We start from the raw sequence: 26,936 nt of genomic DNA, 5'->3' as shown, positions 1-26,936 counted from the left end.
TTTGGCCTTGCATAGGCATGGGTAGCAGTAGGTCACTGCAACCTCAGCCTAGGCCCTATGCAGGGCCCAGGGTTAGATGACTGGACCTGACACTTGGGTCTTGGCCTAGGGCAGGGCACGGACCTAGACCCAATGCCAGGGCCTCGGCCTGGAAGCCAGGTCCCGACACTGGGGCCTTGCCCCGGAGAACAGGTCCAAATGCCTAGGCCTTTGGTTGGGTCCTGATGCCTGGACCCAGACCTGACACCAGGGCCTCAGCCTGGAGGTCAGGTCTGAATGCCTGGGCCTGGCCTAGAGATTGGGTTCTGATGCCTGGACCCAGGCCCAACACCGGGGTCTTGGCCAGGACCCAGGCCCAATGCTGGGGTCTGGCCCAGAGGCTGGGTCCCAATACCTGGGCCTCGGCCTAGGCCAGGACTCAGACCCAGGCCTGACACTGCAGCCTGGTCTGGAGGCCAGATACTGAAGCCTGGGCTAGACCCAGTTGAGGACTGATGCTGCGGCCTGACCTGGAGGCCAGATCCCTACACTGAGGCCTTAAGGCACGGACCCAGGTCCAGAGGTCAGGTCCCAACACCAGGTCTCGGCCCAGGGTTGGACCCACTCCCGGAGTGCAGACCTCGGAGCTCCTCTTTGGCATCTTCTTTCTTCGGCTCTTCTTCGCCAACTGACATTGTCCTCTGGGATAATTCACCAGAAAGTAACAGTTGGCAAAAAAGAGATGAAGCAAGAAGACACTGAAGAGGATCTAACAATACAAGTCTGGAGGCTTAGGATTTCAATTTCCTATCCCAAAACCTAAACTTAGCCACCAGAACCTCTCTCTTGCACCTTCCTATGTTTTTGGTATCCACATACACAATGAAAGCTGGCTCCTCCCCAGCACTCTCTAAATCTTATCTAGATGACACGTGAGGTCTGCTACCTGCACCTCAGGCAAGCAAATTACCATGCGATCCTCATGCCCACCAGACATCCAACTATCTACATTTCTAATGACTGAATTACCCACTATAACGGCCATCCTAACTCTTCCCTCCTGGGCACACCGCCCTAGAGACAGATCCTTGGGATGAAAGAGGTATATGCTTTTGTTTGAAATGAAACAGGAAAATACCAATGACATTTTCTGTTTTGTTTCATTGTAGAAGCAAAAGAAAAATGAATGAATTTTCATTTGTTTTTGTTTCTTTATAGGCTTCCCTCAGCCAACAAATCTTGCTACCATTAAAAAAAAAAAAAGACCCCCCCCCCCACCCCCACTTCCCCCCTGTGATCCTCATCAGAAAGTAAGAAGTGCTATGGTGGGTTAAGACCAGGTCCATCAAGCTCAGCATTCTGTCTCCGACAGTGGCCAATCCAGGTCAAAAGTATCTGGCAGGTTCCCATAAAGTAGATCTATTTCCTGTTACTCACTCCCAGAGATAGCAATAGCTTTTTTTTAGTCTACCTGGCTAATAATACGTTATAGACTTTTCCTCCCTTCAACTTATCTGTGATGATCAGGGTTGTTGTGGGGGCAGAATGATCCCTAAATGATCCTGCCCTGCCAGACCTGTACTTCCAAATGGTGCCGACTGACATGAGGCTGGTGCCATTTTGATGTTCAAAATGGTGTTGGCCTTGTGTCAGCTGGCACCATTTGAAATATGGAACTGACAGGGCAGGAGTGACAGGGTATCACTCTTGTCCCTGGGGAGGGAGGAACCACTGGCATCATGGGTAAGTTAATAAAGAGTCTGAATGGGAGAAAGCCTGGAGGGATTTTTTTGGTAATAAGATGTCACAGAATGTGTTTTCTATTAACACTACCAATAGCACACACTAAAACATTTTAGTGTGAGCCATTGTAAAACAGCATGCACTAACACAAAAAAATCCCCCCCCCCCCAACTATATAATGAATTCAAACCTTCCCAAAATAACAACCCCATACCACCACAAAACCTATGCCTACTCCTAGTACTTATAGAGTCAAAGAAGTATAGTTCAAATACATATCCATCATAGCTGGGTCAAGCTGAAATAAAAGCGTGGCGCACCGCAGTGCAGGTAATGGGGCAGAAACCAAAACAGAATTAAAGGAAGCATGAAAAAGGTGCACAGAGGTCCGTATTGAGTAAGCCGAGAGGTAGGAAAGCTACCTGGATAAGTTTACCCAAGTAACTTGACCTATACTCGGGGTGAACATTCTGCTAGATATACCTGGCTAAGGTCACCCGAATAAATACACGCAGGTAACTTTTGGACACCATTTTCTCTGCCAGGCTTAACCAGTCAAGCTCAATTTATCCAGGTAGGGTTGAGTATTGGCGCTAGTCCACACTTCCAGAATGCAGCCCACTCTTTCTCTTTTTATCTGGTTAGATTTTAGCTGGTAATGACTTATCCAGCAAAAATATATCCCTTCAGAGAAGGGAAACTCGGGGTTTTTTGGGGTTGCTCAGAAAGTTACCCAAACCCTTTGAATATTAAACTCGGAGGACTCCTGGTGGCAGGCAAGCAAGGATAAAGCTGTGATCGAATAGAGTTCAGGATACTGCAGCAGGCAGTGAAAACGGGCAGGATAGATGTCTTTTGTGATCTTCACATACTATCATATTCCATGTTTCTACGGGATATCTCCTCAGGCATAAACCAGAATAATTACCAAATGAATTATTCCACAAATACTTTCCACTTTCTGATGCTGTAACTGTGAAAATTAATTTTACTCAGAGATTCTTCCCCTGGATTGCCACAGAATCCCCCCCATCCCCCACCTCACCTCGGATAATGGGGAAAAAAAGATGGAGCGCCACAGACTCTCTCTCTACAGCACACAATGTTCACTAGTACAATTTAAAACATTTGGAATGACTTTCATTGCTTTCAGCTGGTGTGCATGAGAGAGAGAGAAAGTGTATATAATATATATGTGTGTGTGTGTGTGTGTGTGTGTGCGCACATTTATTTCTATTCATAGAAGGACTTAGAAACAAAGATGATAACTGACTGCACTGAATATGTAATCAAATCTTCTGCCGGGTAGGGCATTATAAGATCAACCATTATGAGATCTGAATAATGTAATGGGAACGGTCTGTATTTCAAATTTTATTTGTTAATCCACTCTTTTGGGATCAAACCCAGACATGGAACAGGCAGAGATTGAATTTACTATACTGCGCACGTGTCCCTTTAATAAGCAAGCAACACATAATAGCACAAGCAACAACAATGACGACGACAAAAAAAAAAAAAAGGTCTGATGCATCAGGGACTCGGCTCTGCAGTTTCTGGGCTGTTAATCATGCCACCTAAGCATTAGTATTTGCGTTGGCACTCATTAGGATAGACAGCCCATCAAAGCAGTCATTCTCAACCTAAATTAGAATTTATTAAGATCAGAGAACAATACAGTTGACCCAGTAACTCTCTTTAAAATTACATACTTATTTCTACAAAGGCTGCGGTTTTTTAAGGCATTTCATAGACTTTCCATTGAACCATAATGGAGCCTATTGTTGATACCTATGCCATGAGGGAGCCAATAATTTTAAACACAGAATGTGTGCCTCAGGATATGGAATTGACTCTGAGCTTAAAAGACAAAGGTCAGTTCCCCTCGGAATCGTTTGCCTTTCTGCCCTCCAGCGATGACAGGTGCACCAGCGCTAAGCTCGCTCTGTGCCTCTCGCCACGGCGCACTGAGAGAGAGAGGGAGAGAGATCATTTATCCTCTGCATCTTAATGCACTTAAAAAAAATAAAAAACGATTCACTTATTTTCTGTCCTTTTAAAGTAACAGTACTAGCAAACTGTCACCATGCTTATTGGTTCGCTCCGTTGCTTCTCTGTTTGGTTGTATTTTCAGGTCATTTTTTTTCTTTTATTATTGTTGGATATTTCTCTGTCATATTTTTATACTTTATTAAAATGCATTATTATTATTATTGTCACATCGACAGCCTTGAGAAGCCTCCCAGCCAGAGTCTGTTTTTTTTTCTGGTGCTTTTTCAGCATGACACCCACACATGGGGGTCTGATAAGGATCAGCACAGGAATAACTCAATTTACTTAGATTCATAATGGTACAATTGGCTAGGGAGGCCAAAGCTTTCAACAGCTTTAAAATCCCCCTCCAAAATTTCCTCAGTAATTAAATAAAAGTCAAGATTGTATAGAGGAGTCTTTATTTATGTATTTGCTGCTTCCAAGTGAAAGGCTGAGTGGACACTCTTAACACAGATAGAGCAGAGGAAACTAACCTATTCACAGTCTTATCTACCTCCTAATAGCTTTCATGGAATTTTCTGTGACCTTTTAATTAACTAAACAAGTATGTCTACCAACTATTTTTAAAGATTTTGGAACAATATCATTTCTACATTAATTACATACTACAATGGTGTCTGCTAATATATCAGTGTATTGAGATGAACTGAATGAGGAAAGCAGTTTCTTTGTTATCTCTGCTGAAAGGCGAATAAAAACAGATAAATGTAAAGGGGAATTTCAGTTTAACAAAACCATTTACCAGCTGAATGTTGAGTGCGCCCTCATGCAACCTACCAAAAAGCTCAGTGAAACATGCACACTAGCAAATGTTTTAAGCAGATTCGCACCCCACCACCACCACCACCTCTTATCGATTTGTTATCCACAATCCGTGAGTCACAAATCATGGATCATTAGTTGGGAGGTATCTGGATCACAATCCATAGCCTCACATTACAATTTGAATTCCCTGAAATGGGTGACATACCACTTAGAAATCAGCAGAATAAATGGCATACAGCTCCCCGTCACCTCCTTTTCTCTCCAATATTTTGTGTTCACCATATTAAGCAAGTCCAAAAAGCCGACTGCTTATTAAATCAGGCACATACAAGCTCTTGAAAATGATTTTTCCACAGTTAAGAACTGCAAACCTTGAATTAAAAGGTTGGACTACAGAGACTCAGATGAGACCACTTTTGGAGAGATTCTTTTATTATGACTGAGAGATCACAAATTTTAGATTGATTACAATGTTAACCCATTTTCTGCCCTTAGTATGGGTCATTTTCAACAGCCTGCCTACGGCTAAAGTCTGCCAGTATAAAGTACCCCTAGGCTTTAGCCCAAATTTTCAAGCCTGTCTTATATGCATAAGTCTACTTGGAGAAGAGATGGCTGAGGGGGGATATGATAGAGGTGTTTAAAATCATGAGAGGTCTAGAACGGGTAGATGTGAATCGGTTATTTACTCTTTCGGATAGTAGAAGGACTAGGGGGCACTCCATGAAGTTAGCATGTGGCACATTTAAAACTAATCGGAGAAAGTTCTTTTTCGCTCAACGCACAATTAAACTCTGGAATTTGTTGCCAGAGGATGTGGTTAGTGCAGTTAGTATAGCTGTGTTTAAAAAAGGATTGGATAAGATCTTGGAGGAGAAGTCCATTACCTGCTATTAATTAAGTTGACTTAGAAAATAGCCACTGCTATTACTAGCAACAATAACATGGAATAGACTTAGGGCCTCATTTTCCAGAGGGATCGCACGCGATAAGGGACGTTTCACACGCGAAAAGTCCCTTATCGCGTGCAACACCAAAATGGGGGCGGAGTCGGCCCTGGAAGAGGAGGAGTCATGGCGTCACCGGGGCCGACTCTGCAGACGACAAAAAGGTAAGGCCCTTTTCGCGTCTGAGTTCGCACCCAATAGCTACACCTTCTATGGTGGCGTTATTGGGTTCGAAACCGGCAGCGATCACTCCGCGACGGTGCGATCGCTGCTGGCTAGCGCATGCCTGCCCCCCGTTTCAGCCCCCGCCCCTCATTCCCTAAAGTATCGCTGGGCTTGATGGATCCTTGGTCTGACCCAGCATGGCATGTTCTTATATTCTTATGAAAATTCCTGGGCCGTGTCAGTACACGTATGAACATATGTGCAGGAAGCTGCACCAGCTCCCAGGTAGGTGTAACCTTCTGCATACACATTTCTATGCATATTTAAAAAAAAAAAAAAAGAAAAAGAAAAGGGTGCACATAAATGCTTTCTCTGTCCCAACTTTGCCCCTTGGGATGCCTATTGCAAGAGCAGGGGAAAGTACATGCACAATCGAATTACGTTTAACTTTTCCCTCGCTACCCCCCCTCCCCCATGATGTAAAAAAAAATCAGGGTTTATGCACATAAATGTTTTTGAAAATGTGCCCAATATATCTACATCTATCTATACATTCACACACAGACCCACACACATAACTTAATAGCCAGCATTCATGTGGCCTTTAGAACATATATACATACATGTACATCCCAATCCACTCTTCCTCCCGTGGCCATAGTTATCTATTTATATTCTGGAGCCTGCCACTGGTTAACAGCTGCAGTCCCACACTGGATCAAGACACAATGCTGGGGCTGAAAATTATGGAAAGCAGAAGAGTCCCCCAAATGCAACAGCCCAAATCCTTCACAAGGAAAGGGGGCTTGTCAGACAGGCAATCACAAGTAGCTGAATCGAGGAGAAGTGGGAGCAAAGAAAGGAAAGAAGGAATAACAAAAGAAAAAGAGAGCAAGGTAAAGGATAAAAAGAACCCGAGGAAGGTCCAAAAAAGGGTTAGAAAAAAGGAACAGGAAAACAAAGCTGGTGGAAGGGCAAGAAGGGTTGTGGGAAAGGAGACAGGAAGGGACTGGAGGGTAGCTTGAGAGGGGAGGCACAGGAGGAATGGAGGCAGGGATAGCACTGGAAAGGGAGAAGAGAAAATGAAAGAGGAAAATCATCTGATTTGGATTTATTTCTGCAAAAGACAGGGCTAAGTATGTTGACATTGGCACAAATAGCACATACTATATGTATCTTGGTAAATTAGTCTCAGAATGTCTGTCTGTGGGTGGAGTTGAACGCGTCAATAGAGCATCGATGGTAGGCTCTCCTCATAGCATGGATGGTTTATAAAAGCCCCTACCCACAAAGCAGGTCACACTTTAGACCTTATTTTCATTAATCAGTGCATCTCAAACACAAATACAATCACATGTTCACCTGTCCCTTGGTCGGACCATCAAATCATCAACACGACCTTCAAGCTTTCACAACATCCTCCACTTTCGTTCCCAAAAAACACTATTCAATTCAGGAAACCTTGTTCTACAGACCTTCTCATCAATCAGTTCACTAATGAATTATTACATCTCGATCTCTCCAACGCATCTACAGCCACCACCTCATGGTGCAACATCACCAAAAAGATCGCAGACATTACCTGCCCTTCCATCACAAAAGTAGTACAACCTTCGCCAGACAACAGGAAACCCTGGTTCACCCCAGAACTGAAGCTGCTTAAACAAGAGCTAAGAAATAAAGAACACACTTGGAGGAGAAACCCATCCCCCACAACATTAGCTATTTATAAAACCTCCCTCAATGCTTATAGGATCACCATACTGAGAACAAAGAGAGATTTTTTCTCAAAAAAAATACATCATTTCATATTTGATTCAAAAGCACTTTTCTCCTACGTTTCAGCTCTCACTAAACCATCACCTCCTACCATTCCTGATGATCAAGCACTCAACAAAGCATCAGAACTAGCAGAATACTTTAAGGATAAAATTGACAAACTGACTATCTCTTTCTCATCATCTTTTTCATATCCCCCTTTCCCTCACATTACCTCACCTCAACTAAATACAACGCTGGAAACTTTCGAGACCACTTCAGCACTTGAGATAGAAAACATACTTAAAAAAATGAAACCGTCATCTCATCCCTTAGACACAATTCCTACTAACCTTCTCATCGCAATAAGAAACTCCATATCAAAACCAATTGCAGACATCATTAACTGCTCTCTCTCCCAGGGTCTAGTTCCTGACCAACTTAAATTAGCCATTCTCAAACCTCTACTTAAAAAACCTAACCTTCCAACCACAGATCCAGCTAACTTCCGCCCAATAGCTAATCTGCCATTGATCGCCAAAATTATGGAAAAGATAGTCAATAAACAACTATCTGAATATTTGGAAGAAAACAACATTCTTGTATCTTCCCAGTATGGCTTTCGGAAATCGTTAAGCACTGAATCTCTCCTTATCTCTCTTACCGATTCTATTCTATCTAATATGGACAAAAAACAACCACATCTTTTGATACTACTAGATCTCTCTGCAGCCTTTGACACTGTCAACCATTCATCTCTATTAAAATGTCTGGCAGATATAGGTATTAAAGGAACAGTCTTCAGCTGGTTCAAATCCTTCCTAGCAAATAGACAATTCAAAGTAAAGATTAACAACAAAGAATCACAACCGATCCCTTCCAACCAGGGGGTCCCTCAGGGTTCCTCCCTTTCCCCTACCCTCTTCAACATTTACCTCTTACCTCTATGTCATCTACTTACTAAACTAAACCTAACTCACTATCTCTACGCGGATGACATCCAGATACTCATCCCAATCTCAGAATCCTTACAAAAAACCTTGGCTCACTGGAACAATTGTTTGCAACAGATCAATCATCTTCTCTCCAGCCTTTGCCTCATTCTTAACAACAACAAAACTGAGATCCTAATCATCAATCAAGACATCAACATCAAACTTCTAAACCCAGCTGACCTACTCAACTCATCCACTCCCATATTAAATCACTCACCACATGTTCGAGATCTAGGTATCATGCTAGACAATCAGCTCAATTTTAAAAAATTCATAAGCACAACCACCAAAGACTGTTTTTATAAGTTACAAGTCTTAAAAAAATTGAAGCCTCTTCTTTATTTCAACGATTTTCGGATGGTCCTACAAGCCATTATTCTATCAAAAGTCGACTATTGCAATTCGCTTCTCTTTGGCCTTCCATATTCATCCATCAAACCCCTCCAAATGCTACAGAACTCTGCAGCCAGAATCCTTACCAATACGAATAAAAGAGATCACATCACCCCCATTCTCAAGCTCCTCCACTGGCTGCCTATAAAGCAAAGGATCCTATATAAAGTACTCACCGTAATTCATAAATCCATTCACAATATCTCTCCTCTTCAATTATGTAACCAACTACGCCCTCACTCCTCCTCTAGACCCATCAGAGGAGCATATAAAGGCACACTCTATGTACCTTCAACAAAATCCTCGCATCATAAACGTGCCATATCTACAGCAGGCCCCATTCAATGGAATGCGCTCCCACCAGACATTCGGCTTGAGTTCTGCCACTCTTCATTCAAAAAAAAACTTAAAACCTGGCTCTTTAGCCAAGCTTTTCCAGGACCATGATCATCATTTTTTCCCCTCCAACCAGCAAGAACATATCTTCTTCACAAACCCCCATTTTCCATACCACTACCTACTTCGGTATCTAATCTCTTGCTGCAGGACAGTTGAGACGTTCTCACTTATACGTTATAATTTTTATGCTCAATAAGACCTGTCAACTTAATTGTTTAAGTCTTTTTTTTTTTTTTCTCCTATATCTTTTGGTCATCAATGTTACAACGTTATCATTAAATTTTGAACTTATGTACACTGTTCCAAGTTTCATAACCTTGTTCTATGTAATGCCTTTTGGCAATTTTCATGTTCTGTTTCAATGTAAACCGATGTGATCTTTATTTCATATAGGAACACCGGTATATAAAAATCTAAAAATAAATAAATAAATAAATAAATGGTTTATTTTTGAGACCAAAGTGTCTTTTTTTTCTCTCCTCAATATCTTTCTTGACACCAGCTGCAATTCAGGAAAAATAATTTCCTTTAATATGTTTTTTTTTTTTGTAACTCAACTTGGTATCTTTTTATTGAAAGGGGAGTAATCAAAATGATAAAATTAACAAATAAAAAAAAAAAAATCCATCTCATATGACCAAAATGAATTTGGGTGAATTTAGCTCTATGTGATCAGTTCGGTATACAGGTGAAACATGGTTTAGAAAGTAGAAAAGAATATTATGTTAGTTCTTGGAAAAATATCACCTCAACTCAACTTCTTGGTTTTTTTTTTTTAACTATCTAAAAACAAACTTGAAATTTGTATTTAAATACAATTCATGCCGGTCTTGATAGGTTATATGTCCAAAGCTCAGTGGTTAGAACCAGTGAAAACTCTGACATGAAGGAGAAGGCATGGTTCTCATGATCCTTTTTATCCTAAAGGTCTGAATACTAAATGCCAATCATTGTGCATTTCTAGAAGTCATTTTGACACATGGTCATATCTGGTCTCAACGAGGCAGATTTAAGCATTAGGATAGATTTGTTGTGCTTGTTTGCAGTGCTGGCTGCAATTTAAGGGTTTGTGCAATTCTTGAATTAAAATGAAACAGCGTGTGCTAAATAGCATAAACCTGCTTAGTGCTGCATGGTCTCATGCGTAATGATGAGGAGGATGCCTTGAAAAATAGGTGCTTTAAGGCAATTTTGTACCGCACTTACACCAATGCTGGGCAAACTGCTGAGCTAATTTAGCTCATCATGCTGTTTCACAGTTTCTAAAAGCAGCAAGCAGGTGTAAGGGGGCTGCTACACAATACTCCAAGGAGGCTATGCCTTTCTCCATAGCACGAAAGCACAGCGTATGGCTCATTTCATCAGGATGGTATTGATCTTTTTCTGGCTCAGTCATTTATGAGGGAGGGAAGGGTGCACTAAAGCAGCGCATCATATAAATCTGTAACTTACAGCATACCTCTTTGTAACAAACAAAAGTCTTTATCCCGTAATTCTGCTATGGCCAAATTCTGTAACAAGGCATCTTTATAACAAATTGATCAACAGGGGTTTTAGAAAGAGGGACTCAACTCTATGTACAAATAATGTGATGACAAGGAAAATCCGCATTTTGAAAATAATTCTTTATAATAGTGCTAGAAAATGCCCTTCCCGCCCATAAACCCACCACCTCCCCATTAAACAAGCTGGAAACAGATTTGCATATGATTTTCTCTCTGTTACCCTCAAAAAACAGAAAAAAAAAATCAAACTGGGCGAGAATTTAGTCTTCCCCTTTTTGCTTGACGAGTTATTTTTTGTCTTCCTAATTGCTATTCTTTGCAGCACAGAGGTGAAACTCTCACAAAAGTCTACTCGATTTATCAAGTAGGAAAACAGAACAAATCAGCTTAAAACATCCAAGGCAAAAAATAAAATCAGGGTATGATGTGCTGAATAAATGTTAAGATTTCCAGGGATCAGTTACAAAGTCTGAATACAGATGCACGTTGCCCACACATACAGGGGAGACACAGTATAAGCAGACTTCAGCAGTAAGAGGTCGATTTTAAAATACATGCGCGAGCGAGGATCAGCTAGAATTTTTAATCGTGTGCGCACTTACACATGTACGTTTTAAAATGTGTAAGTATGCTCCTAATTTTAAGAGGTTACTCAAGCACAGCTACAGTATGTGCCTTCCTTAGGACCATGTCTGCTTTTACGCACGTATGTCAGCGAATTTTAAAACGTGCTTGCGCAAGGCACATTCCCAGTTTTCCAAATTAGTCCACCAGTTTGCCCAAATAATAGCAAGGCCTCTCAGACCTCTCTGGTTTTTCATTCTGCGCTCTCCCCAGTCGCTTGGACCCCTCACCCTGTCCTGTAAGCCCTAAAACCCAAAATCTGCAGACTTGCTCCTCATCATGCGCTGTGGGTTTTATTTTAAAATCTGCAGACTTGCTCCTCATCATGCGCTGTGGGTTTTATTTTAAAATTTTTGAGTTGTGTGCACAAGTCTTGGTCCTGCCCCGGAATGCTAATACCCCACCCTTTTACCCCCCCCCCCCCCCCCGTTCCTCACACGTGGACGGGTATATACGCGCAAATTTTCAAGTTTTTTAAAATCCGCCTTGCTCACACACGGCGAGCATACATGAGTATGTGACCATTTCTGTGCGAGCAATGCTTTTAAAATCAACATGTAAAAGTGCTGTAATAAAACTGGGTTCTTGACTGACACAGGCAGGATAAAGGATCACCTTTACAGAGAAACGCAGGTAGCAAATGTGCATTCCCTAAGCTCATCATTTTCTCAATCGTCGAAAGGTTTCACTCTTGAATGACAGAAACAATGACGGCACAGTTCAAAAGCATTTAACCTGGCAAAACGGCCTGACCAATAATTGCCCTCCTCAAATGTGGCTAAAAGTGTGCACAGATTCCAGAGCCAAATTAAAAAGAGGCAGTCTACTGGCTGTCTTTATCATTCATAGTCCTGGCATTACACAGTACCCTTTTTCTGCACATTTGATTCTCTCTTTATAGCCTTTTAAGACCTAGACTGGATAGCTTTATCTAATAAAAATAGTGAGAAGTTCCAGAGGGGTAGCCATGCTAGTCTTTAACAGGAAAAAATGGCAAAGAGGTTGCTGGCACCTTATCAACTTATTGAGACAAACGTTTTCGAGGAAAAAGTCCATTTCATCAGTTGCATCATAATAATAATATTGGAAATCTTCCCTGTGATTAAAATTATACCTTTCTTCCAAATAATATCCCAACCTGCTTTATAACTTGGTACTTTAGAAGCGATTATTCAGCTACTTATTGGGTGCATGACCTCACAGCATATTGTTGGCACACACATTATATGAAATGCTATAGGACGGTCAGAGGCCAAGGAAAAATATTATTATACAATTACAACTGCGCAAATTTAGGTAGAACATAAGAAGTAGCTTTGCTAAGGTATTGCTGGTCAATAATATTTGAACTTTTCTCCCAAGATTTCTCCTGACAGTGTATGCTGCTAGATAAGACATGAAAGTGCCCAAGTAGGGCCAAAGAAAATGAAGCCACATGACCCTGTGGTTGTGGAGCCATTGTTGGTGCCCATGACTGTTGAGGCAGCATTATTTATTTATTTGTTTTTACTATACTGATGTTCAACTGAATTTATCACACCGTTTTACAGCTTAAATAGTGGAATCTATAGGAATAGATTTCATATTTTACATTGAGACATTGTAACATGCTTAGTTTTGTAACATGGATAACATTGTGACATTGTAACATGATTATTTTTTGTAACATGGAAAACTTTGAGACATGAGTGAATATGTGACCCAGGTAACTCTGTGATAAGAGTACTTTTGTGGCAAGGGTAAGTTTGGAGCAAGGGTAACTTTTTGACACGGAGATCCCTTTAACTTGGGTGTAGATGTAGCCAGATGGCTTGATTCGCATTGTGTGAGTGCCATCATCTTTCATGGTTTGGAAAGTCCTTGAGGCACAACCTATATTTTCTATCTGGACCCTAGCTCCTCCAGTGCTCCATTAGAGACATAAGCATGGAGCACCCACTTTAAGGTGCCATTGGCATAGAGACTTGAGATTTATTTATTTATTTATTTATTTTTGTTTTTATATACCGATCTTCCTGCATTAAATACAAATCAAACCGGTTTACAAGGAACAAGAAAACTGCCTGTACGGCGATACATAGAACTAAGAACATACATTGTAACAGGGCAAACACATTTAAAATTTAACTGAACAGAGAAAAAAATATTTACAATGCATAGTCATAAATGTCCTAAAGCATTCAAAGAGAAAAATGTGATTAGTTAAAATGCAGATTCTGGAAATGCAAGGTTGAATAACCATGTTTTTAATTTTTTTTTGAAGGATATTGGGCAAGGATCTTGTCTAAGGTCCGATGGGAGATTGTTCCATTGAGTGGGTCCTGAGATAGAGAAGGCTCTGATCTTTAGTGATGTTTTTGCTTGAGGTACGAAGAGAGTGCCTTGATAAGCTCTTCTCATTGGCCTAGTGGGATTATTAGGGCGAACTTGGTGAGATAAATCGATTGGGGCAAGATTGTGAACAGATTTGTGCATGATGGTCAGCACTTTGTATCGGATTCTATATTTGATAGGGAGCCAGTGAAGGTTGTAGAGAATGGGAGTGATATGTTGATGCTGGCACGGAACCCGTCCACACCTATGGCAGATGCAATCCCCAGAGAAAGGTGACAAAACAAATCACCTCAGTGCAGAAGACTGCCATGGAAGTCTCAGTGTGAAGCCCAGACCAGTTGGCATGGTACACCTCAGAGCCTACCAGCAGTGAGAAGGAGCCTATAGGAGTATCTGAAGAGAATGTCTCTTCTCCAACTCTGGCCCAGGATGCACAACAGTAGGGGTGTGCATTCGTTTGCAACGTATTGGCAATCCGCAACGTATATGCCATATTCGTTGTATTCGTGGGGGTCACGAAACGTATGGCAAACCCACACGAATACAATGTATCACTAACGAATAAACCCCCACCCACCTGACCCCCCCCAAGACTTGCCAAAAGTCCATGGTGGTCCAGCAGGGGTCCTGGAGCGACCTCCTGCACTCGGGTCATCGGCTGCCGGTATTCAAAATGACGCAGATAGCCTTTGCCCTTACTATATCACAGGGGCTACCGGTGCCATTGGTCGGCCCCTGTCACATGGTAGGAGCAAAGGATGGCCGGTGCCATCTTGTGAAAACAATAAAAAGCAAAAAATAAAAAGTTGGATAGGGAGAGTTTTTCTCAGATCTTAAAAAATTTTGGCTGGTACCTAAGTTTTTGAAAAATTTTCCAGCCCTTACCACTTTGGTATGGGGTCTATGTGTCTAGATGTGTGGTGGATTGTGTGTGTCTCTGTGTTTGTCTTGTGTGCTTTGGCCTCTGTAGTATACGTCTTTGTATGTGGTGTGGCCTGTCTGTGTTTTTTGTCTGTCTAGGTGTGATGTGTGTGTCGGTGTGTCTTTGCCTCTCTCTGTATCTGCCTATGGTATGTCTGTTTTTGTTTGGGGGTTGGGTGTGTCTGTGTTTTTCTGTCTAGGTATGATATATGTATGTGTCTTTGAGCCTGATTCGTTAATGGGTGTTGTGTCCGTCGGTTCCCGACGCCCTCTCTCCGCCCTCCTTACCTCTTTGGTGCCTCCCTCTTCGCCCGTGGGAAGATTGGCTGCTGCGGCGTCCTTCTGCTGAAGTCCTCCAGCATCCCTGGACCGGCTAGATGCTGAAAACCAACATGTTTCCTGGAGGCCTAGGGGTGCGCACTCGGCGCGGCCCTGACTGAAGTACTGGCGATGGCGCGAACCTCAGGGGCGTCCCCCTGAGATGACGTCACCCGCGAAGGATATATAAGGTCTTAGAATTTGCTAACAGATTGAGTTAGCAAGGGTTCTGGTTACTCTACCTAAGCTACTCTGCCTCCTCGGACTTACCAGGGGTACCTGCTCCTCGGGGGCCTCGCTCTCTCCTTTGTTTTTCAGGTGACAGTCTGGAACCGGTACTCGCTCCTCGAGGGCCCTCGTTCCCAGACTTGCTCCGTATTCTCTTGTGCCTGGAAGTCATCACTGCCAACTACATCAGTGAGTTACCATCGCTCTCTCAGAGCTTTTCCTGGAACCAGGTACTCGCTCCTTGAAGGCCTATACATTCCAGCTCCTGGGCTTCCATGAGACATTGTGTGAGTGTTACCATCAGGTTCGGTACATGAACTCTGCATACCCTGCCTACTCACTATATTCCAGTTTCTCTACAGCTCAGCCTCCAGGGATCGCTGTTCCAGTATCTGAGGGACTACAGCCCAGCCTGGCATTCCAGCTCACTACTGCCACCTCTGGTGGTTCAATATACTGTCTAATAAAAGAACTAGTGTGTGTCTGTCTCCTAAATCTGAGTCTGACCGGTGGTCCCTCTCGAGATCTTCCCCCGGGGGCGTGGTCATCTGCCATTGGTCCAAGGATCCACCCACAACTCTCCTAAATAACAACATTGGGTTTCTGTTTCTCCATGGGATGTCTTTGTCTCTCTGTGTCTGTCTATGTTTGGGTGTCTATTTCACTCTCTGTAAGTCTGGGTGTGGGGTATCTGTCTGTCTGGGTATGTTTCTCTCTATATCTGTCCGGATATGGGTTGTCTATCTCTTTGTGTTTGTGTGTGTCTATAGGTGTGAGCTTACAACTTTCAGCAACTTGAAGAGAAACAAAATGGGGTCTTTGAGCCACTAGTCAGCAGTGTGGTTGCCTGTTGAATATCCTTCACGTATATACGTGTGTCTAGATATAGATATCTATCTATCTCTATCTATCTAGATAGAGATATATTTACATAAAGATATATATAGATAGGTAGATAGATATATTACTCCATCTTGGAGGGGAGGCCACAACCAATAGCATGAATGGAAAGGGGGCTGCAGTTCAAAAACGTTTGTTCGGCATAATGCAAAAAAAAAAAAAAAAAGGAATAATACATATATCACATAACATGCTGTTAATGCACATTACTTTTATTTTCTCAGTTCCCTCCCTGTCTTTCAATTAATTGATAGAAAAAAAGGAAATATAATTTTTAAGTATACTTACTTATTCCATGCTTGTCTTAGGTTTTTAGAGCCATACTGTGCAAAGCGCTCTGTAAAAAAAAAACAAGTTTACTGTTATCACTTTTATATGAAAAATAATTGTGTTATTTTTCAGAATCAATATAGCCTGTTAAAATGATAATCAGAATTGAAAACTCAAGGTCCAATTATAATCTAAGTGGCTTTCCACTTTAAAATAGATTTTCCCATTAGAGCAATCTGCATACCTACATGAAGCAACTCAGGAAAAGGAACATGGGTTTATGAATGAAAGGAACCCATCTTACTAAAAACAAACTGTAAATGTTCCCAGCATCAAGGAAACATCCTTTAGACTAAAAGACATTTTCTCTCTCTTTAAATAAATAAGTAAGTAAGTAAGTAAATAAATAAATAAATAAATAAATAAATAAATAAATAAATGTCTTTAAAAACTAAACAAACTATACATTGTAAATGGCAAAAATGAATACTTTTTCTACATATCAAAGGTGATAAGAAACTAACGTAGGGGATTAAGAATTATTTCATGAAGGGTTTGTCTTCATTTTGCCAAACTATGTAAAGCTATTAACCTTATTTATTTGTAAAATGTGCCCAATTTATCCAAGTCCGTGTAATATGTGAAGCTCTGCCTACGGTTGCTGCAAAAGGTTTTGAGTTCTGGTGTGCTCTTTCTCCCATGGGAGTTCATCAAGCATGCAAAGAGCTGGTGTTATCAGCAAGGTGAGTGGAGATGGGAGGACAAATAGTGCTTCAGAACTAGGCACAAGATCAGAGCCAAGCTGAAGGCAGAATTAGGGGATTCCTCACCCAGGAGTCCAGCTAGGTAGTAAAGTGCACACGTGAGTTTATCCGTGAGTGGGAGAGGAGCTTGGAAGGAGAGCACCGTGAGAACTTCCAGAAGGACTCAAGCACCGTGAGAACTTCCAGAAGGAATCAACCCATGAAGTATTTAAGGAGTTGAATTTGGCTGAGGAAAGCCCAGAGCACTGGTCATGAGGAGATAACCTTGAACACCCAGCGGGTAGAGCATGAAATCCTGAAGTCACAACTGAGGAGAAAGTCTGCTTTAATTTTTTTTTCTAAAGTTCTACCTGTTTCCTCAAGTGCTGTTTTTTTCTTTTGTTGGACTGTATCTTGACAAGCTGAAGCTGCCTTCTGATTTTGGAGAATATTTTGGATTTTTCAATAAATTTATTTTTTTGGACCTGAACTCATCCTGGCGCTTCAGGAGTGTCACTCACCACCTCTGCAAGCTACTGAAGGAGACCTGAATGAGAATCAGGTTCCATGTGACACGCAATCGTACTTTATTTTATTCTTTTTGGCCAGACATTTTCTTCCTGCTCCTTTGAATTTCCAGATGAGTCAGAACCAGCCAGTAGTGGGCTATTGTACCACGTGTCTCTGTTTTCAAATATCCTGGGTATTTCCCTCATTTTTAAACTTAACTAATCAAACTCCTCTAAGTAACCCAGACATGACAGCAATAATCTTCAGCCTGGATGACAGCTCCTTCTGGAGCCTGGTATACATTATTATTATTTATCAAACTTAATATATCTTCTGCAAAGCAATTTATCCAAATCGTTAACATAAAAATGTGCATAAAATCAGTCCAAAAACATAGAGAAAAGCAAAATATTGGTATGCAATGATGACACTACTACAAAAACGTTCTGCCGCAACTTAACAAATCATAGGTCTGAGTAAACAGCCATGGTTTTACTGCTTTTTGAAACTTCGTAAAGTTCAGTTCTGTACAGATGTAGAGAGGTTGGGTGTTTCAGAGGAGCGGAGCTTGATAAGTAAATGAATATTTGCTTGATGACCGAAGGGAAGGGGAGATAGAGGAGACTCCTTTGCGAGGAACACAAAATCAGGAGCTTTGAGAGATAGAAAGGGAAACCCAAGTGGAAGGCGTGGATAGTCAAAGAATTTTGAATTTGATCTGGCAAATGATACCTGTGTAATGGTATCTGTAAATGGTACCTGTGTAATGTCTGTAAGACTGGGGGGGGGGGGGGGGGTGTCACGTGATCAGATTTTTTTTCAAGCCATAAAAAATCTTGGCAGCTGTATTCTGAAGTATTTGTAATCGTTTGAGTTGGGAGAGAGGGAGGCCCATGAAAAGGGAGTTGCAATAATCGATTCTCAAGAATACAAAATGCATGAAATAGTTTCAAATCGAGGGAATCAAGAAGCAGATGTAAGCGATAAATGTAACACAGGGAAAAGAATGATTCTGAACGATGCTAGAGATTTATGGAACCATGGAAAACCTTGAGCCCAACTGGGCTCCGAGAGCAGTGACCACATTCTTAAGCTTGATGGGAGTGCCGAGTATTGTTGGGGGTATAAACCGGTCAGCTTCTGATTTAGAGGGGTTAACCATTAACTTATCATTGTGGAGCCAACCAGCCATAAGGTCTAGACAATTATTGAAATCTTTAAGTGAGAATGAAGCTTTTGTCCTAACAAAAGCAGTGATCAGGATATCATCTGCACAGAAGGAGGGTTTGAATCGGCAGTCTTGAATCAGGGTACATTAAATATGCACCCCCAAGTGTGGCTACTGGATGTTGCTATAGAGCAAGGACAGAAATGCCCTCCTGCCAGGGCTCTGAATATGCAAAGTTTTTGCTAAATGGAAGTCATAGCAATACACTGGGTTCAATTTTCAAAATGTGCTCAGTATTTTATTTAGGCATTTAAATTTAGACACATTTTCATCAAAACTTAGGCATCCAAGCTTTTGGCTGACAATATTGCCCATCTTGAGGCCCCTAAATTTTGTTCTGCAAGTCATTTTCCAAGATTTAGGTACCTAAGTTAGATGTCTATTGCTGACGATCAGGGCTAAGCTCCTAACACTTTTCACCACCTTAATTTTGCCCCATAGTCATTCACTTTTTAGTGACAATAAGCTCTTAAATTTAGAAGGCCAGGCCTAGTCAATTTTCAAAGGGAGTTTAACTCTCAAAGTTAGGCACTAAACTCTTTTAAAGTGACCCCATTGTATGTTTTCAAAGTCAACTTAGAGGTCACTAACATTTACAAGTAAGAGAAATCAGTTCAGAACTATTTTTGGGGGACAGATCAGTTAACACATTTTCTGAAGTACAGACACTTGAATGAAGGTTAACTGTATGATAGCACACATCCTCCTATGTAATACTGATAGTGCTTGATTGCTGCTAATCTGTTGTGGCTATGGTTTTGCTACAGGTAATACTCTCAGCTCCGTTGAAGGTAATGAGACTACAGTGGGCTGCCATAGCATGATTGCAGATTGCAAGCAGTTCAGGACTGCCAGTATATGCCTGGAAACTGTTTTGTGGAGCTCAATGACTAAAGTTGCGTTCTGCTGTTCTAGGCCAGGGTACAATTCAGCATAGAAGATTTGATGCTCAAAATGCTTTAAAAAGCATAAGCCATAAATCAGTGACAAGTCATGCTCTGGGGGAGGAAAGACAGAGGGTATTTTGTAGTCATTTGCTGTATATTTTTCTCAAATTTCTACGTAACACCATGATTCTGATTCATCAACTAGTAGGCTGCTGGAAAATGATTTGGTCTGCTCCTTTGCTTTCATGCCTGAAACCAGGAGTTGCTGAGAGTGTCCTATAGGGCAAAATTACAGGACAAGTCAGAACATCAAAACATACAGAAATATAACATTGATAGAAACCAGGTAAATAGGTAAAACTAAACCAAAAGAAAACCACAACAATTTAGCTTCAAAGATTAGGGTGAAGGGTAAAATACTGTTAGCAAAATGAAAGTCTCCATTGCCCAATACCAACAAATCTCCTCATCGCCATACCAAACACCATCTCAAAACCAATTGCAGAAATTATCAACACATCCCTTTCTCAAGGTTTAGTTCCTAACCAGTTAAAATTGGCAATACTGAAACCATTACTAAAGAAACCAAACACTTGCCCATCAGACCCAGCTAATTTTAGACCCATCGCAAACTTACCACTTATCGCCAAACTGATGGAAAAAATTGTCAACAAGCAACTGTCAGATTATCTGGAAGATCATAACATTCTATCCCCAGCCCAATATGGATTCCGAAAACGCCTAAACACAGAATCGCTCTTACTATCTCTCACTGACACAATCCTCGTTAATCTGGAGAATAAACAATCTTACCTGCTCATTCTTTTGGATCTTTCCGCTGCATTTGATACGGTAAAACACTCTACTCTAATAGACCAACTAGCCAACATAGGGATCAAAGGCACAGCCCTTAGATGGTTCCATTCCTTCTTAAGCAACAGATACTACAAAGTAAGGATAAACAACAAAGAATCGCACCCAATCCTGACAGAGCAAGGAGTCCCACAAGGATCATCACTTTCACCCAGCCTCTTCAATATCTACCTCCTCCCTCTCTGCCATCTACTCTCAAACCTTAAGCTTACCCATTACCTCTATGCAGACGACATACAAATCCTCCTTCCGATCTCAGAATCCCTTCAAAAAACCATCACGTACTGGAACGAATGCCTACAGCCCATCAAAAACCTACTCTCAAGCCTTAACTTAGTATTAAATGCTAATAAAACCGAAATGCTCATTGTCTCCCAGGATCCACGCACAATCTCTTCCAGCCTTTCTCTACCTAACACAAACAACTCGTTCTCATCTGACGTCAGAGACCTTGGAGCATGGCTAGATAATCATCTAAACCTAAAAAAGTTCGTAAACAATACTACAAAGGACTGCTTTTACAAACTGCAAGTCCTTAAAAAACTTAAACCCCTCCTTCACTTCTCCGACTTCAGGCTAGTACTGCAATCCATCATTCTTTCCAAGCTCGACTACTGCAACTCCCTGCTACTAGGTATTCCCGCCAACACTATCAAGCCATTACAGATGGTTCAGAATTCAGCGGCTAGAATTCTAACTAGCACTAACAAAAAAGACCATATCACCCCAATCCTTCGGAGCTTACATTGGCTCCCCATTAAACAAAGGATACTCTATAAGGTACTCACTATCATCCACAAAGCGACAAACAATCTAGCCCCCATCACATTAAGCTCTCAACTCCAACCGCACACTTCCTCCAGACCAATCAGAAGCGCATACAGAGGAACACTGCATGCTCCGCAAATAAAATCATCATTGAGCAAACGAGCGCTATCTTCAGCAGGCCCACACCAGTAGAACACGCTTCCCCCAGATCTTAGACTAGAACCCAGTTATCAAGAATTCAAAAAAAGACTGAAAACTTTTCTCTTCCAACAAGCTTTCCCAGACGCTTAATCTTACTATGACTGACAGACTTCCATCCCTTAACTATGGACACTGTATAAAGTACTACTTTTAAGAATCTGCAACTGGACAATTATCTTTGAGCTCAAAAATTCACTTTATTTCATATATATATTAGGCATTGCTTATATTTATATTTATTGCTACATTAAATAGTTATACTTCTTATATAAAATATTATATTTCTTTATTTATTACCAGTTAAAATATTATCACTTTATTTAGCACTATGTTAAATTGTCAACCAGTTATACTGTTCCATATGTTATACGGTTCCATGTAAAGCTCCGCTATCTGTTGAGCAGTTCTTCGTTTTATGTAAACCGGAGTGATTTGTAGTCCCTACTAGAACTTCGGTATATAAAAATTAAAAATAAATAATAAATAAATGTGAAAATTATGTTTGAAAAGTAGTTAGATACAGAACAATAATTACTTCTCCCTATGAAGCTATTGGTTGTTTACTTTAAGATTATTTCAGAGCCAGAAGGGGGTTAATCTTTTCTTTGGCGAAAAGAGGAAAAAGTATCAAGCTAGATACTTTTCCAGAATCATAGAGGAACCTAATTTCAAAAGTTGCTGAGCATGGGCAAAGTAAGTGGAAATTCCCCATGCACAGTCGGGCCTACCGAGTTTTCTCTGTTTGGAGAACTGAGCAGATATCAAGTTTCAAAAAGCTACTGACAATGGGAAAAAAGTAACTACACAAAATCTATGGGCTGAATTCACCCCCAACATTTTTTGCCTTCACTTAGTTAACTGCATGTGTTTTCCCAAATATTTACTGTCGAAAAAGGGTTTGGTTCAGGAGATATTTGGAGCAGACCAAAGATTAGTAGGCAATACCAAAATAGAAAAAGAAGAAATCTGGGTGCCCAAGAGGTGGACTCAGCACAGAGACTCCCATTAATGCCTTCTAATCTGTCCCCAACCTGGGCTTACAAGGTTTAATCACCCACATACCTTATGCAACATTTAATAACCTCCTGAAGCCCTCCAATTCAAATATAGTTACCCCATCCTAGGACAGGAATCGCTTCTTGGGCCACGCCTTAAGGTGTACAGCTTCCTTTTTTTTTTTCTGGCAGGAAAAATATTTATTTTTTCTCTCTGGGCCACCTTTTTCTTCCTTATACATAATTATACTTCTCTGGAGTGGAATACAAATTTGTGTCAGGAATGAACTTTTAAATGGATCTATTTTGGAATCATTTCTTGCTGCTTCTAAAGAGACAGGATTGCATTCTTCACAGCATGTAGCCTGATATTGGCATAGATAGATGAAGTGGGGTGAGCCAGCTGAGTTGCCCCTGCTTTTCCTGTTGCTCTCGTGCCTCCTTAGTCAGGAAAAGAATTGCAGCACCTGACATCTGCAAATGTGTAAGGACTCGGAGCAGTGCCACCTCAGGAATGACGCTTCAGAGCTCAAGAAACTGCTGAGTTATATTTTTAGTCATTGGAAATTCCTTAAATACTTCATGGGTTGATTTCCCACAATCACTTATATCTTTTATATGAAAAAAGGAATCATAAAAATAAACTCCAATCATTTTCCAAGTATAAAAAAAAAAAGGAGTATGGGAATTAAAAATAAAATAAAAATATCCAGCACTGTTCAGATCTTACCAAATATTTATCTCCAAATCCAACTAAATATAGCCAAGAACCAGAAACTTCAATTTCTCAAATATGTGTTTAGCTGTGAAGTAATGCTCCACTGCAAGGCCTCCATATTTTTTGTTAAAACATTTCAACATGCTAGCACTGTGGAAATGTTCCCATTTTAACACCTAACAAATTGTAACTTTTCTTATGTCATATATGCGATCCATATTCATAAGGTTCATCCAGCTAAGTTCAGGCTTAAAAACTGTGGTGTTTAAATTTGCCGTTGTAATGAACAGCTCCAACTTATCCAGCTAAGTTATTAGACAAATAGAAAGGGGTGTTCCGTGGTGGAGCAAAGTTATCTGGATATCTTGGCCAGATTAACGCCAGTATTCAACATTCTCCAACATAGTTGTCTGGATAACTTTAGTCTGCTGTGAGGCAGTCCAAAAGTTAGCCGGAAAAACTTATCTGGTTAACTTGGGATTAATTGGGTGTGTTCAGCAGCATAGCCGCTCTACAGAATATCCATTTTTATGGTAGGTGAATAAGTTATCCAGTTAACTTACCTAGTTTGCATGAGGCAGAATATTTTTTTATTTTATTTAGATACTAGCCGTTAAGCCCGTAACAACGGGCTACATTAAAATTGTTTTTTCGGTACATTTCCTTCCCCCTCCCCCTCATTCTCCTCCCTCCCACCTCATTCTCCCCTCACCCTCTATTCTCCCTCCCACCTCCCCCCTCTAGTCTCCTTCCCCCCTCCCCTCAGTCACTCCCCTCCTCCCTCCCCCCTCAGTCACTCTCTCCTCCCCTCCCCCCTCAGTCACTCCCTCCTCCCCTCAGTCACTCCCCCTCCGGATGGCACAAACGAAAGATCTCTGGGGGAGGTCCCTCCCTCCCTCGCGCGCGCTGCTACTGCGCCTTGCTGCCACCGCCACCGCTCCTCGCCGCCGCCGCTTCTGCTCCTTCCAGCGCCATTTTTGTTACGGGCAAGCTCTGACCGACGTGCTCGCCCATGCATGCAAGGTAGAGCTGCTCTCTACTGCGCATTTGCGGCACGTCGGTCAAGCTTAATTTATCTAGTAGATTTCTAGTCCCCGCTGCCTATACACCTATGCTGGTTATAAGATAAAACATACACAGATACATAGAATGAACATAAGACAACTATAAAATATGTGTAGCTATGTACCTATAACTTTGTAGCTATTTGCTCATATGTACAATTTTACATAGGTAGAACCAAAAAGAAGCTTCATACATGACTTGTAGAACATTGCCAGTCTGCAAAATGTGCTCTGATGGTAAACTTGCTGTAACAGCTGGTCCTATGTTCCCTTCAGTTAAACATGACTATAGGCTCAGTATGTTCCTGGTAATGGAGTAGCTGATGCTCTCCCTCACTTCAAGTGATCTCATTTCAGGTTGCTGGTGCTGAAGGAAGAGGTCATCAGATCACTGGAAATTTGGAGCAAGGTAGCTTGGAATCTGGCCACCTCTACCTAGGCTTTATAGAAAAGAGGTTTTGAGCAGATCAGCACTAACCTGACCCAGTGCAGTGAGGCCCATTACTATTTTACATACTTTACGTAAATATTAAACAAATTTGTAGTATCACAACTGGCTGGGTTCAGAATTTTCTCCAACCTTTGTGGTAAGGAAGTTCCTGGAGGGGAGGACCCCAAAGATAGGTACTATAAATGCCAAAATAGTAGACTCTCATTTGATAAAGTCCGTCATGAAAGACTCCTCAGGAAATTAAGTAGTGATGGGATAGAAGATGATGTCCTATTGTGGATTAGTAAATGGTTAAAAAGACAGGAAACAGAGAGTAATACTAAAGGGTCAGTTTTCCCCATAGAGTGCCCCAGGGATCTGTATTGGTGGGTTCTATTGCTTTTTTGTACTCGCCATGTGTCTGGAGTAAATGTAAGTACACAAACTAAACTGGAGTTGTTGCGAAAGCCTTGGATCTTTAATATAAAATCTCGATTGACTCTCTGGCCTCTCTTATAGGATATTTTAAGCCTGCAATCTGTCTTTCGTGACCAGCCGACATTTGCTTTGACCTGTGACTGGAATTTGAGGGATCGTTTAGTACATTCTACCTTTGCACAATCTGTGGAATCCGAGTGAAAATGTACAAACAGGCCAGATAGGTTTATTGGGGTGAAATAGATGCTGTATCAAGAAGTTGAACTGAGGAATTATCCATACAGCTTTTTGTTGCTTTCAAAGGCCGTAAGCTGGGATGAATAAAAAATATATATCTCATATTTGCATGAGAAATGTAATATACACAAAGCAACACTTTAGGACTCATAACCAAAACTTGTTTGCATATGTAGAACCCTCCTCCCCCAAGGTCTCCACTAGCTCAGGCTCTGAGTAAGGAGTGAGGCAAACTAGCATCTCCTCCAAGGATTGCTGAGGGCGGTATCTCCCACCTGCTTAACTGCAGGGCGGTGCGATACTTAACGTTTTGCTTTTAGAGAAGGAGAAGAGTAATTGGAGTGACTTCCACTTCAGGCCACACAACCTGAAACATGGGAGAGAGGAGGTGGCAAATTCTTTTTCAGTACCCAACTAGTCTGGCAGCATTTCTGTCAGGCGTTGGAGCAGTTTTGAGAAGTCTATTTTTGAAGTGTTTTGTAGATTCTTGTTCCTAACTTTTGTAAAAAATTTTCCCTTTGCCTGGAGAGGGGCAGGAAACAGAGGACCTGTGGCTCCCATCCTTCAGCATGGGAAGGGACAGCAAAGTCTGTGTGTTGGAGAAGATTTTTTTTTTGTTCTTTTTTGGTTGGGAGAAGTTTTTGTCACCATTCTTGCCTGGGAGAAGGAGAAATGATTTCAATTTTGCTGCAGTGTGGACTTTGTAATCAAAAGATCCAGAGGAGAATGAGAGAGAATCCATTACCTACTAGAATCCTATCTTCTACCACCTGGAGGGCAGGTTTTTTGTTTTTTTTTTTCTGGTGCCTGCCACACTGAGGGACACTGAGAGGCAAAGGACTGAGACCAAAAACATCTGTCATTGTGTTGGAGATTAACTGAAGAGCACCAGCTGGCTGATGCTGGAGAATTTTGTTTCAGTAAAGAAGGATTTTAGAACATTTCCACTTGTGTGTCTATTGTCTTTTTGCTGCTGGAGGGGATCCCTGCGGCAAAGTCAATAGTGAGTATACCTTTGTGAGGAAGAGAATGAGACACATTCCCCTGCAACACTTTGGGCTCTGGAGGTTTATCCTTCCCCCATTTGAAGGATCACCTTGGGGTGAAAGAACTAGTGCCTGTGAACTGGGACTTAGCCCTGAGACCGAGTTTGTCTCCTGCACCAATTTGGTCCTAAATAGCAAAGTAGAGGGCTATACATATCCTTAGCTACATCTGGGAACATCCTGACTTTGCAGTTTATAAACAGTACATCTTTATACTTGAAGAACAGTTGAAAGAGCTACTCTCAATCTAGGTCAAGAGCAAGATTCACAATTAACATAGCAGAATATGCCAGATCAACCTCCGAAGTCTTCAGGATAGACTATTGCAAAGGAAGTTAACTATCCTTCTGAATTTCTTCTTTTGAGGGAACAAGTAATAAGCCATGTGTTATGATTTCACCTGCTATGCAGCCTCATCATACCCTATGATGTCTCCCTGCCAGCAGAGGTCTCAGAGGTCCATTCTATGCTTTCCACCACAGCTCCTCACTACTACTCA

At 41.4% G+C, this 26,936-nt stretch overlaps 1 protein-coding gene across 2 annotated transcripts in view; it reads right to left on the bottom strand.

Moving 5' to 3' along the window:
* CDK14 (cyclin dependent kinase 14) overlaps nucleotides 1–26,936 on the bottom strand; it is a 1,214,920-nt gene that overhangs the window by 323,147 nt on the left and 864,837 nt on the right. For both annotated transcript variants that reach the window (XM_029588836.1, XM_029588837.1), the window contains exon 12: nucleotides 16,318–16,366. In XM_029588836.1, coding sequence (XP_029444696.1) covers nucleotides 16,318–16,366 — 49 coding nt within the window. The remainder of the gene's footprint in view (nucleotides 1–16,317; nucleotides 16,367–26,936) is intronic.

Source organism: Rhinatrema bivittatum, chromosome 2, assembly GCF_901001135.1.
Source record: "Rhinatrema bivittatum chromosome 2, aRhiBiv1.1, whole genome shotgun sequence".
NCBI classification, from domain to species: Eukaryota; Metazoa; Chordata; class Amphibia; order Gymnophiona; family Rhinatrematidae; genus Rhinatrema; species Rhinatrema bivittatum.
This window is presented reverse-complemented; position numbering and strand designations above follow the sequence as displayed.